This window comes from Salmo trutta, chromosome 28, assembly GCF_901001165.1.
Source record: "Salmo trutta chromosome 28, fSalTru1.1, whole genome shotgun sequence".
In the NCBI taxonomy this organism is placed as follows: Eukaryota; Metazoa; Chordata; class Actinopteri; order Salmoniformes; family Salmonidae; genus Salmo; species Salmo trutta.
The window spans coordinates 39,328,266-39,343,773 of NC_042984.1; the positions used below are offsets into that span (position 1 = coordinate 39,328,266).

General features: G+C 45.8%; 1 protein-coding gene across 2 annotated transcripts in view; it reads right to left on the reverse strand.

Moving 5' to 3' along the window:
* Positions 1-13,409, reverse strand: part of kif5aa (kinesin family member 5A, a) — a 28,102-nt gene extending 14,693 nt beyond the window's left edge. For both annotated transcript variants that reach the window (XM_029719978.1, XM_029719977.1), the window contains exons 1-4: positions 12,790-13,409; positions 1,245-1,332; positions 883-956; positions 481-585 (exon numbers count right to left, since the gene is read on the reverse strand). In XM_029719978.1, coding sequence (XP_029575838.1) covers positions 481-585; positions 883-956; positions 1,245-1,332; positions 12,790-12,918 — 396 coding nt within the window. In that variant the 5' untranslated portion in view covers positions 12,919-13,409. The remainder of the gene's footprint in view (positions 1-480; positions 586-882; positions 957-1,244; positions 1,333-12,789) is intronic.
* Positions 13,410-15,508: the final 2,099 nt, after the last annotated feature.

The window sequence follows — 15,508 nt, forward strand, 5'->3', positions numbered from 1 at the left end:
TTTTGAATGAATCAAAGTGCGGTCCATTTCGTTGTTAGTCTTTGAAACAACGTCCATGTTGCCGCACTTCTTTCTTCAAATTGATTAATCACAGTGGAGTGAGTTTTAAAAGCACATACTGCTTTGATGATAATTGTTTAAGGAGGTTTTCAAACGCATTTGCATTGACGTCAGAGTGGTTAGAGGAAACAATAGAACCCTGAGTACCAGGCCATTAGCGACCTGATGATTGTTAGCGAGTTTGGGTAGTACCAATGTCCAGAGTGCATGAAAGATTCCCGTGACCATGGTCACGTGGAATCTTACTGGTGTGGTAGTAATATGGTCACCACAACAGCTGTAGTTCTAACTGCAACCAAAAGGGTGCTCCTATGGGGACAGCCGAAGAACCCTTTTGGAACCCTTTTTTCTAAAAGTGTAAGGGATAAATAAAAATGAACCATCCTATATATGGATGAGGAGATGGAGATGAATCCAAACCTTGATGTGGAACTCCAGGTTCTCGTCCATGCCAAAGATATGGTTGAAGATGTCCTCCGCAATCCTGGGGATGATGCCCATCTGATTGGGGTCATGAAGCTTCCCCTATAAAGACATACTGTACAGTCAGTCTCAGGAGTTTGAGATGTTAATACCTGTTATATATTGTATGAATATTAAAATCCTCATATCATCACTAGCAGTATTTTTCCAATACCATGTATTAGATGGGGTGCAAATGCCCCCAAAGCAACATCCGGGGTATTACATTTAGATTGAAACCAAACGAGAGCCACATTTATGCTGATTTATAGAGTTATTTCATAATGGGAGATCATCAATTTTTCAGAAGTATTTGAAAATACTGTATTATGCATATCATTTCAATGACTCCCACTGTACCTCCATGGTGTGAGTCTTGCCGGAGGCGGTCTGTCCATATGCGAAAATAGTGCCATTGTATCCACCCAGAACATCTACATAAACAGAGGGAAACCAAGATAATTTGAGGAAATGACAGAAATGATAAAATGTCTTCAGGCCTTCAAGTTTGAAAATAAGAAAGACACCAATAACCTTTAATATGAACACAGTTATGGGAAACAAAGGCAGCAAGCAGGCTACTAACGTGTGACGTCACCGACTGATTTAATCACTTGATGAGTCAGAACTTCACATTGACTTCTCTTTTGTCTCTCTAATACACCTCCACGGACTGTGTGTGGATGTTCATTCTGCCATTGTTGGCAGTATTTTTTCCTTACCCTTGACAATCTGTTTAGCACAGGTATTGTAGACCTGCTCCTGAGTGGTGTTTGTGGGGAAAACCCGGTCGAACACGTATGACCGTCCCTGGGAGACACAAAGAGATTAGGTCAGTTTTGTAAACCAAATACTGTGGCTATTATTTACAATACACAGACCAAGATAAACCATGAACCACATACTGGAGTGGAAAATAATGAGGGACATTTTCTTGTCTCCAATTGTCTTTCCAACTAGCATTGCCATTTCATTTATATATCCCAAACAAACAAACCATGGAAATGCAATCAAGTTTGTTCTTAGTTCCTTGTTTATGGATAGTGATAGATGATTTATGTATGTCAATCACTGAATAAATTAATGGGACAGACGAAAAAATATGCTCAGAGACAATAAGGACAAAAACCAAAACTGTAGCAAAATAATCCTGTGACCTAGGATATAGAGTGTAGGTAATACGGTTTAATCCGTCCAGTGCTTACATAGTCACTATGCATGATCACTGACGATGATGAGACAGCCTATAGGGAGGAGGTCAGACCTGGCAGTGTGGTGCCATGACAACAACCTCTCCCTCAAAGTCAGCAAGACAAAGGAGCAGATCGCGGACAACAGGAAACGGAGGGCCGAGCACGCCCCCATCCACATCCACAGCCTGTAGTTGTCACGGTTGTCGTAGGGTAAAGACCAAGACGCAGCGGGAAAATGTACACTCATCTTCTTTTATTTGGTGAAGAAGGAAAACCCAAAACAAACACGTATACGAAAACACAACGACGAATAACAGGCCGGTAAGGCACAAAGCTATACACAGCACAATCTCCCACAAACTAACAGGTGAAAACAGGCGACCTAAGTATGACTCTCAATCAGCAACAACGATGTACAGCTGTTCCTGATTGAGAGCCACACCAGGCCAACACAGGAATACAACACTAGACCAGCCCCCTAGAAATACAATACAAGAACATACCCAACAACCCGGAACACCTAAATCAAACACCCCATCTTACATAAATACATATCTAATAAACCCCCGAACCACTTAAATCAAATACCCTTTCTACATAGATACACCACTAAACCCAGAAACACTCTACACAAAATAACCCTCTATATAAGCACATTACTAAAAACATGTACAACAAATACCCTCTGCCACGTCCTGACCAAACTACAATAACAAATAGGCCCTTTACTGGTCAGGACGTGACAGTAGTGGAGGAGGGCAAGAGCTTCAAGTTCCTCGATCTCCACATCACTAAGGATCTATCATGTGCCAAACGCACCAATACAGTCGTGAAGAGGGCACGACAACGCCTGTGCCCCCTCAGAAGGCTGAAAAGATTTGGCATGGGCCCTCAGATCCTCAAAAAGTTATACAGCTGCACCATTGAGAGCATCTTCACTGGCTGCATCACTGCTTGATATGGCAACTGCTTGGCAACCAGTATATCACTGGGGCCGAGCTCCCTGCCATTCAGGACCTCTATACCAGGCGGTGTCAGAGGAAGGCCCTAAAAGTTGTCAAAGACTCCAGCCAACTAAGACTGTTCTCTCTGCTACCACACGGCAAGCGGTAGCAGAATCAACAGGACCCTGAATATCTTCCACCACCAAGCCATAAGATTGCTAAATAGTTAGCTATATAGTTAACCAAATAGCTACCCAGACAATCTGCCCTGACCCTTTTTGCACAAACTACATATTTAACCAAACAGCTACCCAGACTATATGCATTGAACCTTTTTGACAAACTACATATTAACTCATCACATACGCTGCTGCTACTCTTTACTATCTGACACTTTATTCCTAGTTATATGTACAGTGCCTTCAGAAAGTATTCAGACCCCTTGATTCTTTCCGACATTTTGTTACGTTACAGCCTTATTCTGAACTGGATTTAAAAAAATAATAAATCCCCAGAAATCTACACACAATACTCCACAATGACAATGCAAAAAGAGTTTATCAAATTTATCAAAAATAAAATACAGAAATACCTTATTTACATAAGTATTCAGACTATTTGCTATGATATTCGAAATTGAACTCAGGTGCATCCTGTTACCATTGATCCATTGAGTCAATTGGACAATTGGACATGATTTGGAAAGGCACACACCTGTCTATATAAGGTCCCACAGTTAACAGTGCATGTCAAAGCAAAAACCAAGCCGTGAGGTCGAAGAAATTGTCCATAGAGACAGGATTGTGTCAAGGCACAGATCTGGGGAAGAGTAGCAAAAAATGTCTGCAGCATTGAAGGTCCCCAAGAACCCAGTGGACTCCATCATTCTTAAATGGAAGAAGTTTGGAACCACCAAGAGCTGGCCGCAATCGAGGGAGAAGGGCCTTACTCAGGGAGGTGACCAAGAACCCGATGGTCACTCTGACAGAGCCTCAGAATTCCTCTGTGGAGATGGGAGAACCTTCCAGAAGGACAACCATCTCTGCAGCACTCCACCAATCAGGCCTTTATGGTAGAGTGGCCAGACGGAAGCCACTCCTCAGTAAAAGGCACATGACAGCCCTCTTGGAGTTTGCCCAAAGGCACCTAAATGACTCCCAGACCATGAGAAACAAGATTCTCTGGTCTGATAAAACCAAGTGTCACATATGGAGGAAACCTGGCACCATCCCTACGGTGAAAGATGGTGGTGGCAGCATCATGCGGCAGGGATCGAGGGAAAGATGAACAGAGCAAAGTACAGAGAGATCCTTGATGAAAACCTGTTCCAGAGCGCTCAGGACCTCAGACTGGGGCGAAGGTTCACCATCAAACCGGACAACGACCCTAAGCACACAGCCAAGACAATGCAAGAGTTGCTTCGGGACAAGTCTCTGAATGTCCTTGAGTGGCCCAGCCAGAGCCCGGACTTGAACCCGATCAAACATCTCTGGAGAGACCTGAAAATAGCTGTGCAGCGACGCTCCCCATCCAACCTGACAGAGCTTGAGAGGATCTGGAGAGAAGAATGGGAGAAACTCCCCAAATACAGGTGTCCCAAGCTTGTAGCATCATACCCATGAAGACGAGGCTGTAATCGCTGCCAAAGATGCTTCAACAAAGTACTGAGTAAAGGGTCTGAAAACTTATGTAAATGTGATATTTCCGTTTTTTTGTTTAACAAAATGTGCAAACATTTCTAAAAAACCTTTTTTGCTTTGTCATTATGAGGAATTGTGTGTAGATCTATGAGAGAAAAAAAAACAATGTAATCCATTTTAGAATAAGCATGTAATGTATCAAAATGTGGAAAAGGTCAAGGGGTCTGAATACTTTCCGAATGCACTCTACATACCGTGCCTTCAGAAAGTATTCGTACCCCTTGACTTATTCCACATTTTGTTGTGTTACAACTTGAATTAGAAATGGATTAAATAGATTTTTTCTCTCATCAATCGACACACAATATCCGATAATTACAACGTTAAAACATGTTTTTAGAAATGTTTGCATATTTATTGAAAAGTAAATACAGACATATCTCTGAGTTAATACTTTGTTAGATTGTCACGGTTGTCGTCGGTGAAGGAGGACCAAAACGCAGCAGGTACGTGTATGCTCATCTTGCTTTTAATAAATACAACATGAACACCAAAATAACAAAGAATGAACGATCAACAAAAACAGTCTGGTAAGGCACAAGGCTAAACACAGAACAATCACCCACGAATCACAAACACAAACACACCCCAATATATGGGACTCTCAATCAAAGGCAAAGAGAAAACACCTGCCTTCAATTGAGAGTCCCAACCCCAATTAATCACCCATAGACATACACTCACTAGATTCCACATAGACATACATAAACCTAGACCACAAACCAAAACCCCGGAAATACTAAATCAAACACCCTTTAAACAAACACACCACCCTGAACCACATAAAACAAATACCCTCTGCCACGTCCTGACCAAACTACAATACTAATTAACCCTTATACTGGCCAGGACGTGACATAGATGCACCTTTGGCAGTCTTTCTGGGTAAGTCTCTAGGAGCTTTCCACACCTGGATTGTACAATATTTGCCCATTACTATTTTTTTTAATTATTCAAGCTCTGTCAAATTGGTTGTTGATCATTGCTAGACAACCATTTTCAAGATTTTCAAATAGATTTAAGTCAAAACTGTAACCCGGACACTCAGAAAGATTCACTGTTTTCTTGGTAAGCAACTCCAGTGTAGATTTGGCCTTGTGTTTTAGGTTATTGTCCTGCTGAAAGGAATTAATCTCCCAGTGTCTGGTGGAAAGCAGACTGAACCAGGTTTTCCTCTAGGATTTTGCCTGAGCTTAGATGCATCCTGTTTCTTTTTTATCCTGAAAAATGTCCCAGTCCTTAACAATTACAAGCATACCTATAACATAATGCAGCCACCACTATGCTTGAAAATATGGAGTGTTGTTGTCACGACACCGACGGATGGTGGCACCCCCCCTCGACCGGGCGGGGCTCGGCGGTCGTCGTCGCCGGCCTACTAGCTGCCATCGATCCTTTTTTGTTTCACTTTCTGTTGGTTAGGTCTAGGTAGGCACGCACCTGTTTTGGGTTAGTTATTAGTAGGGGGGGTTATTTAGTTTAGCGTAGTATGTCTGTGTTTGTGCGTGATTATGATCCTTGTCGGGTTTGTGTGCTTGAGGAACGTGTGTTTTTTCCCCCTCTGCCTGTGGTTGGTTTTTTGTGTTTTACCACCGCAGAAGTATTTAAGGGCTGCGTCCCTATTTTCTGACGACCATAACAGTTTTCTTGAATTAAAGTGTGTTCAAGAATTGACTGTCTCCTGCGCTTGACTCTACCTCTCCTGCTTCCTTGAGCCAGCCTTGACAGAAATCACGCACCTACTTGATGGAGTCAGCAGGAGCTTCAGTGCCAATCCTGTCCATGGAGGAAAGAGTTGCCCAACATTCCAACCTGCTCCACCGTCTGGGTACAGCCATGGATCAGGTGTTGGCGCGCATGGAGAGCTGGGACCGAAGCGCTCTCGGCCCCACGAACGCGGCAGGTCAACAGCCTGCGCCCCAACCAGCACCCACAGCACCCAGTACCAGTGGGGTGAAACTCGCTCCCCCCAGGGAGTATGATGGGACGGCCGCTGGGTGTAAGGGCTTCTTACTCCAGTTGGAGTTATACCTGGCGACCGTTCGTCCCTCTCCCTCGGGGAGGAGAGCGTCAGCGTTCTCGTCTCCTGCCTCACGGGTAGGGACCTGGACTGGGCAAACGCCGTGTGGGACAGTCCGGACTCAGCCAGGGACAACTACCCAGAGTTCACCCGCCGGTTTCGGGCAGTGTTCGATCATCCCCCGGACGGGAGAGCGGCGGGTGAGCGGCTGTTTCACCTGAGACAGGAGACGAGGAGCGTGCAGGATTTTGCTCTCGAGTTCCGGACCCTGGCCGCGGGAGCAGGGTGGAATGAGAGGGCCCTTATAGATCACTACCGATGTAGTTTGAGGGAGGACGTCCGCCGGGAATTAGCCTGTCGGGACACGACCATCACCCTGGACCAACTGGTGGACCTGTCCATCCGACTGGACAATCTGCTGGCCGCCCGCGGACGTCCGACCCGGGCCCTGCTCATTCCACCCTCCAGCCCTCCTGCTCCCACGCCTATGGAGATAGGGGGGGCAGCAGCCAGGAAGACTGGAGGGGGAGTTCGCTCCATGTGGTCGCAGAGGGCACACTGTGGACCGGTGCTGGAGAGACTCACATGGGAGTCCAGAGGGCAGGCAGAGCGCTCCTTTGACACCTCAGGTGAGTCAGCACCAGCCTCACCCAGAGCCCCCTGTCCGTCACATGTATGTGTCAGTGTCTTTTCCTTGTTTCTCCCCTCACTCCCGGTTTAAGGCGCTAGTCGATTCAGGCGCGGCTGGGAGTTTTATGGACCGTGGGATTCCCCTGGTCCAGTTGGACCAACCCTTCCCCGTGCACGCCCTAGATAGTCGACCGCTAGGGTCAGGGCTGGTCAGGGAGGTCACTGTGCCACTGGTCATGGTAATGCGGGGGGGGGTCATGAGGAGCGGATTAGTCTTTTCCTGATTGATTCCCCAGCGTTTCCAGTGGTTCTAGGGATTCCCTGGCTAGCCACTCACAACCCTAAGATTTCGTGGGGACAGAGGGCTCTTAAGGGGTGGTCAAATGAGTGCTCGGGCAGGTGCATAGGAGTTTCCATCGGTGCGACTACGGTGGAGAGTCCAGACCAAGTCTCCACCGTGCACATTCCCTCAGAGTATGCCGATTTGGCTATCGCCTTCAGTAAAACGAAGGCGACCCAATTACCACCTCATCGACGAGGAGACTGTGCGATAAACCTCCAGGTGGGCGCTGCACTTCCTCGTAGTCACGTTTATCCCCTGTCTCAGGAAGAAACAGCGGCTATGGAAACATACGTCACTGAGTCTTTGAGGCAGGGATACATTCGGCCATCTAACTCACCCGTCTCCTCGAGCTTCTTTTTTGTGAAGAAGAAGGAGGGAGGTCTGCGCCCGTGCATTGACTATAGAGGTCTAAATGCCATCACAGTGGGTTTCAGTTACCCACTACCTCTCATCGCATCGGCGATAGAGTCATTTCACGGGGCGCGCTTCTTCACGAAATTGGATCTCAGGAGTGCGTATAATCTGGTGCGTATCCGAGGAGGGGACGAGTGGAAAACTGCATTTAGTACCACATCGGGCCATTATGAGTACCTCGTCATGCCGTATGGGTTAAAGAATGCTCCCGCAGTCTTCCAATCCTTTGTGGACGAGATTCTCCGGGACCTGCTCGGTCAGGGTGTAGTGGTGTACATCGATGACATTCTGGTCTACTCCGCTACACGCGCCGAGCATGTGTCTCTGGTGCGTAAAGTGCTTGGGCGACTGATGGAGCATGACCTATACGTCAAGGCTGAGAAATGTGAGTTTTCCAAACTAGCCGTCTCTTTCTTGGTGTATCGCATTTCCACATCAGGGGTAGTGATGGAATGTGACCGCATCTCAGCCGTGCGTAATTGGCCGACTCCCACCACGGTGAAGGAGGTGCAGCGGTTTTTGGGATTTGCCAATTACTACCGGAGGTTTATCCGGGGCTTTGGGCAGGTGGCGGCTCCCATTACCTCACTGATGAAGGGGGGCCCGGTGCGGTTGCGGTGGTCCGCGGAGGCGGACAGGGCCTTTAGTCGTCTGAAGGTTTTGTTCACCGACGCTCCGGTGCTGGCGCATCCGGACCCCTCTTTGCCCTTCATAGTGGAGGTGGATGCGTCCGAGGCTGGGGTAGGAGCTGTGCTATCCCAGCGCTCGGGCACCCCCCCCAAGCTCCGCCCCTGCGCCTTCTTCTCTAGGAAGTTGAGTCCGGCGGAGCGTAACTATGATGTGGGGGACAGGGAGTTGTTGGCTGTGGTCAGAGCCCTGAAGGTGTGGAGACATTGGCTTGAGGGGGCGCGTCACCCTTTTCTCATCTGGACTGACCACCGCAATCTGGAGTACATCCGGGCGGCGAGGAGACTGAACCCGCGTCAAGCCAGGTGGGCGATGTTCTTTACTAGATTTCAGTTTAACATCTCGTATATCCCAGGTTCCCGGAACACTAAGGCCGACGCACTGTCTCGTCTCCATGACGCCGAGGAACGGTCCACCGATCCCACTCCCATACTTCCAGCCTCCTGCCTGGTGGCACCGGTGGTCTGGGAGGTGGACGCGGACATCGAGCGGGCGTTACGGACGGAGCCTACTCCTCCGCAGTGTCCAGTGGGTCGTAAGTACGTTCCGCTCGGTGTTCACGATCGTTTGATTCAGTGGGCGCACACGCTTCCCTCCTCAGGTCACCCAGGGGTTGAGCGGACAGTGTGTGGTCTTAGTGGGAGATACTGGTGGCCCACCTTGGTGAGGGACGTGAGGCACTATGTCTCCTCCTGTTCGGTGTGCGCTCAGAGTAAGGCTGCCAGGCACCTGCCTAGAGGGAAATTACAGCCCCTCCCGGTTCCCCAGCGACCATGGTCCCACCTGGCGGTGGATTTCCTGACCGATCTCCCGCCGTCTCAGGGCAACACTACGATCCTGGTCGTTGTGGACCGGTTCTCTAAGTCCTGCCGTCTGCTTCCTTTACCCGGTCTTCCTACGGCCCTGCAGACCGCGGAGGCCTTATTCACCCACGTCTTCCGGCACTACGGGGTGCCCGAGGATATTTGTCTCAGATCGAGGCCCCCAGTTCACGTCCCGAGTGTGGCGGGCGTTTATGGAGCGACTGGGGGTTTCGGTCAGTTTGACCTCAGGGTTTCACCCCGAAAGTAATGGGCAGGTGGAAAGGGTAAACCAGGAGGTGGGCAGGTTTCTTTGGTCCTACTGCCAGGATCGGCCAGGGGAGTGGGCAAGGTTCGTGCCATGGGCCGAAATGGCTCAGAACTCTTTGCGCCACTCCTCTACCAACATGACGCCATTCCAATATGTGTTGGGTTATCAGCCGGTCCTGGGGCCATGGCATCAGAGCCAGACGGAGGCCCCAGCGGTGGAGGAATGGGTTCAGCGCTCAAGGGAGACCTGGGACGCTGTGCAGGAATCCCTGGAACGAGCCAGGGAGCGACAAAAGGCGAGCGCTGACCGGCGCCGCAGCGAGGCCCCCGTGTTCACCCCAGGGGAGAGAGTCTGGCTCTCGACCCGGAACCTGCCCCTCCGCCTGCCCTGCCGGAAGCTGGGTCCGCGGTTTGTGGGGCCATTTAAAGTCCTGAGGAGAATAAACGAGGTGTGTTACAGATTACAACTTCCTTCTTATTATCGTATTAACCCCTCGTTTCATGTGTCTCTCCTCAGGCCGGTGGTAGCTGGTCCGCTGCAGGAAGATGAGGTGCTGGAGGTCCCTCCACCCCCCCTGGACATCGGGGGGCCCCCGGCGTACACAGTCCGGTCCATCTTGGACTCCAGACGCCGGGCGAGGGGCCTGCAGTACCTCGTGGACTGGGAGGGGTGCTGGGTACCGGTGGAGGACATATTGGACCCAGCGCTCATCTGGGAGTTCCACAGCCTCCATCCGGATCGCCCTGCGCCTTGCCCTCCGGGGCGTCCTCGAGGCCGGCGTCGGCGCGCTGCGGGAGCCGCGCGTCAGGGGGGGAGTACTGTCACGACACCGACGGATGGTGGCACCCCCCCTCGACCGGGCGGGGCTCGGCGGTCGTCGTCGCCGGCCTACTAGCTGCCATCGATCCTTTTTGTTTCACTTTCTGTTGGTTAGGTCTAGGTAGGCACGCACCTGTTTTGGGTTAGTTATTAGTAGGGGGGGTTATTTAGTTTAGCGTAGTATGTCTGTGTTTGTGCGTGATTATGTTCCTTGTCGGGTTTGTGTGCTTGAGGAACGTGTGTTTTTTCCCCCTCTGCCTGTGGTTGGTTTTTTGTGTTTTACCACCGCAGAAGTATTTAGTTATTTTCTGACGACCATAACAGTTTTCTTGAATTAAAGTGTGTTCAAGAATTGACTGTCTCCTGCGCTTGACTCTACCTCTCCTGCTTCCTTGAGCCAGCCTTGACAGTTGTACTTAGTAATGTGTTGTATTGGATTTGCCCCAAACATAACACTTTGTAATCAGGACAAAAAGTGAATTGCTTGCTCCATTTTTTGCAGTATTACTTTAGTGCCTTGTTGCAAACAGGATGCATGTTTTGGAATATTTTTATTCTGTACAAGCTTCCTTTTCACTCTGTCAATTAAGTTAGTATTGTGGAGTAACTACAATGTTGTTGACCCATCCTCAGTTTTCTCCTATCACTGCCATTAAACTCTGTAACTGTTTTAGTCACCATTGGCCTCATAGTGAAATCCCTGAGCTGTTTCCTTCCTCTCCTGTGACTGAGTTAGGAAGGACGCATGTATCTTTGTAGTGACTGGGTGTATTGATACACCGTCTAAAGTGTAATTAATAACTTCACCATGTTCAAAGGGATTTTCAATGTCTGTTTTTTTTTATTGTTACCCATCTACCAATAGGTGCCCTTCTTTGTGAGGCATTGGAAAACCTCCCTGGTCTTTGTGGTTGAATCTGTGTTTGAAATTCTCTGCTGGACTGAGGGACCTTACAGATAATTGTATATGTGGGGTACAGAGATGAGGTAGTCATTCAATAATCATGTTAAACACTATTATCGCACACAGAGTGAGACAACGCAACTTAATATGAGACTTGCTAAGCTAATCTTCACTCCTGAATGTATTTAGGCTTGCCATAACAAAGGAGTTCATTTTTTATTAATTTGTAAAAAAAAAAAAATGTAAAACCTAATTCCACTTTGACATTATAGGATATTGTGTGTAGGTCATTGACAAAAAAAATTGACATTTAATCCATTTTAAATCCAGGCTGTAACACACCAAAATGTGGAAAAAGTCAAGGCGTGTGGATACTTTCTGAAGGCACTGTATCTACTTCAATAACCTCGTACCTCTGCACATCGACTCGGTACAGGCACCCCTTGTATGTAGCCACGTTATCGTTGCTCATTGTGTATCTATTACTACGTTTTACTTTTCTGAAGCAGATGACACGTGGCCAAGAGCTTGACATGGCTGGTCTTGAAATGGGGAAATCATTCAGAATGCATTGTAATAGTTAAAGGATGATCGTTCACATGTCCATTGCTCAATAGGCCAACATTGAATATCACTCCCTTTAGAAAAACATAGCAAAAGGTAGCCTGAAGCTGACCCATTCACATCACTAGCAATGCAGACGCATCGTCGCGAACAAAAATCATTGTCCAGAGTGTCAGTCTGGCACAGAGGTAGAGTGAGTCAGTTCTAAACAGGAGAATGATTATTGATCCTCTCCTCCATATGCAGTTAGAGAACAGATACTTGGCCCGCTGTAAAGAATTATGACTGAAGAGAAGGTCAGCCAAAGGTGTGTCCCTTAGCGTCCTCAGTTAAACTCTAAATAAATCCACTCTCTCATTCCACTCTGTCCTGGCCCTGGTGAACCCGACCGGACTAGTAGGCCTGTCTGAGGAGGGGATGATTAAGCTATGTGATACTGTGGCGTACAATATGTATGTGGCATTTATTACATAGGCCTAATACAATCCCCGCCTATACATTTAAAGTACCATTTCCATGACATATACGAACCAAATCATTACAATGAGAATAACAACAGCATATTGTTGCTAAAATAACATTCGAGGAATATCAGCTATTGGCAGGCTATGTAGACCATCCATATAGGCGGAGGCCTGTAATAAATAATAAATAAATATTTTGAGCCCATTTCCATTGAAAGGGGTTCATTTCTGTTATCAATAACCTAAGCAAGTACAAGGTTAATGTACATTGGTAGGTTATTGGATATGAGGCCTGATATGGAGCCGCAGTAAATAAAACGTGTAGGCCTATACACTGGAGGGGAAATCAGAGCCTACTGCACTGAATGCTCAACTGATGCCTACGCACTTTACAGAAATTATTACAGTCAAGTAGCCTCGTTTTTAATCACTAATTATTGCTATTGGCAGTCCAATCGAAAACAGAAAAAGTTAATCATTTATTAATGAGCACGTCAGAAAAAAAGTGCCTTACCCCAACGCTGACACTGTCATCTCCCAGAAATGTAGGAATAAATTGATCCCCACGCAGAATCTCCGATTGATTCAGAGGGCGAAAGCGACACAACACCTTGATATTACATTCGGAGGTTGCATCCGCCATTGCGCAAATTCAATTGACGGGGTTGGAATAAACTAGTCGGGAATCACAATTTGCAGGCCCAGTCGACTGTAAAATAAGTAATGACAGATCTGCTTGGATACTAAAAGACACGTCCTTAATTCTTATGTCTCTAAGGCTGAAAAATGTTGCAGCCCAGAGGTAAAGCTTGACAGTTAACTACGGATGAATGACAATTTAGAGACCAAAAATGATGCTTCGAGCATGTCGCAGCAAAAATTGCCTATGCATAGAAACTCTAGTTAAAATCGCATTGGGTTACATCATTGAAAGAATATATTATAACGTCGAATTCATCCTCTGGCCAAATCTTTAAAGATGGACGTAGTCTCGGATGTTTTTCTTAGATGTTGTCGTTGTTTAGATGATGGCACCACTCGGTCGGGCCGGTTGAAGGTGAGGCAGACTGAGGTAAGCCAGTGGATCGCCTGTTTTGCGCTGGGTTCACTGTGTAGAGCGTAGGGAGTGGTCTGTCGCTTCCCTGATGGTACCCGCCTCAGCATCCACATGATCCAGACACCGGATGTAGCCTATCAGCATCATCAGCATCACCACCTTCTTTGCATAGGCCTATAACGTCTTATGGATGAAAGGTTGAATTGTTTCTATGTTTTTATTAAAGGACTGAATAATGTTCCCTAAATCGTACAATTTCATTGACGTTAACGTGTTTACCCCCACTTGCAAGCATTAATGAAGCGTAGCCCTAAAAGCACCTTCATTTATTTTCTCCCTCATGAAGTCTTACTGGAATGTAAGCTCGTCACATCACCGATGGGAAGCAATTGAAATTATTGATCAAATGCTGAGTTTGGGCTCCTGGTCTTTTTCCACTTGTGTCAAGCATGAATGTGCAAATAAGATGTTTGCTAGACACAATTCAGTAGATGAAGCCTACTATTAGTTGCAAATACCAACACAAAAAAAGGCAAATTTTCTGTAAATAGTTTAATATTAAATAAAAAAAAGACTCCAATATAAAAAGAAAGCCACAGTCCACAATTGAATCTTTAAACATAAGTATTGAAAGCAAGGGTATGAGAAAATACTTAATTACAATTCCCCCCAAAATTCACAATTCGTTGTTGTCTCTCTAACAATATAAAATCAAAATAAAACACATTAACTGTACATATTTACAAATCTCCAAGTGTAGAAATTGCATAATCTGCTTCTTTTCATTTTATTTAAATACAGTAAGAGATGCCAGTATTACTGGGCTGGCAGATAGTGTACAGAGCAAAGCGATTTGAAGGACAAAGAAAGTATAACTCTATCCCACCAAAAAAACATTGCGTTACAAACCCACACAAGATGGGCAAAAAATAATGTATAAAATAAATACAAATACTGAGCAATATTGTATGCTAAAAAACATGGGAAATTATATTTATTTTATACTAATACAAATTGTTCAGAGAAAGAGAATTTGTTGAACAAATGTCACAACATATTTTAATGGCCATCTCAGTCTCCGGACTTGAATCCCATTGAAAATCTGTGGTTTGAATTGAAGAGGGTAGGCAATGAGAACAGACAAAAATATATCAAAGATCTGGAAAGATTATGTATGGAGAAATGGGCTAAACCAATGTGTTCTCCAATCATATAAAAACATATATATTTTTTAAAAAGGCTATTGAATTCCGAGGTGCCAATAAGTTTGACCCATATCTTTGAGAAAAAACATTTCTTACTAAACAAAATCTCTTTGTTTCCAATTGTATAAAATAATACAATTTTAAAACATTTTGGAGCATGCAATAGCTCAGTATTAGGATTTTTTTTGTCATTTTTGTTAAATCTTTACCAAGGGTGCCAATAATTGTTGACTTGGATGTATATCTCAACACACTATTTCTTCAGCCATTCCCGTGAAAGGAAATAATTGAAATATACATTGTTTGCTAAACATCACACAGAGAATATGTTGAGGAGTGTATCACAAAACATGACCACCAGATCGAGCTCATACATTAAAACCTCTACAGGATTGGTGTGCCCCTGCGGGACAGTTGAGCGAACATAGGCTAATGTGATTAGCATGAGGTTGTAAGGAACAAGAAAATTTCCCACGACATACGATATGGGCAGAAAGCTTAAATTCTTGTTAATCTAATTGCACTGTCCAATTTAAAGTAGCTATTACAGTGAAATAATATCATTCTATTGTTTGAGGAGAGTGCACAGTTATGAACTTGAAAATGTATTAATGAACCAATTAGGCACATTTGGGCAGTCTTGATACAACATTTTGAACAGAAATGCAATAGTTCATTGAATCAGTCTAAATGTTGCACATACACTGCTGTCATCTAGTGGGCAAAATCTAAATTGCTCCTAGATTCCTAAGTCATTTATTGGCCTTTCTCTTCCATTTCAAAGACAAAAACAATTAAATACAAACATGTTTTTTTCCCTTTGTATTATCTTTTACCAGATCTAATGTGCTATATTTTCCTACATTACTTTCACATTTCCACAAACTTCAAAGTGTTCCCTTTCAAATGGTATGAATAATATGCATATCCTTGCTTCAGGGCCTGAGCTACATGCAGATACATTTGGGTGT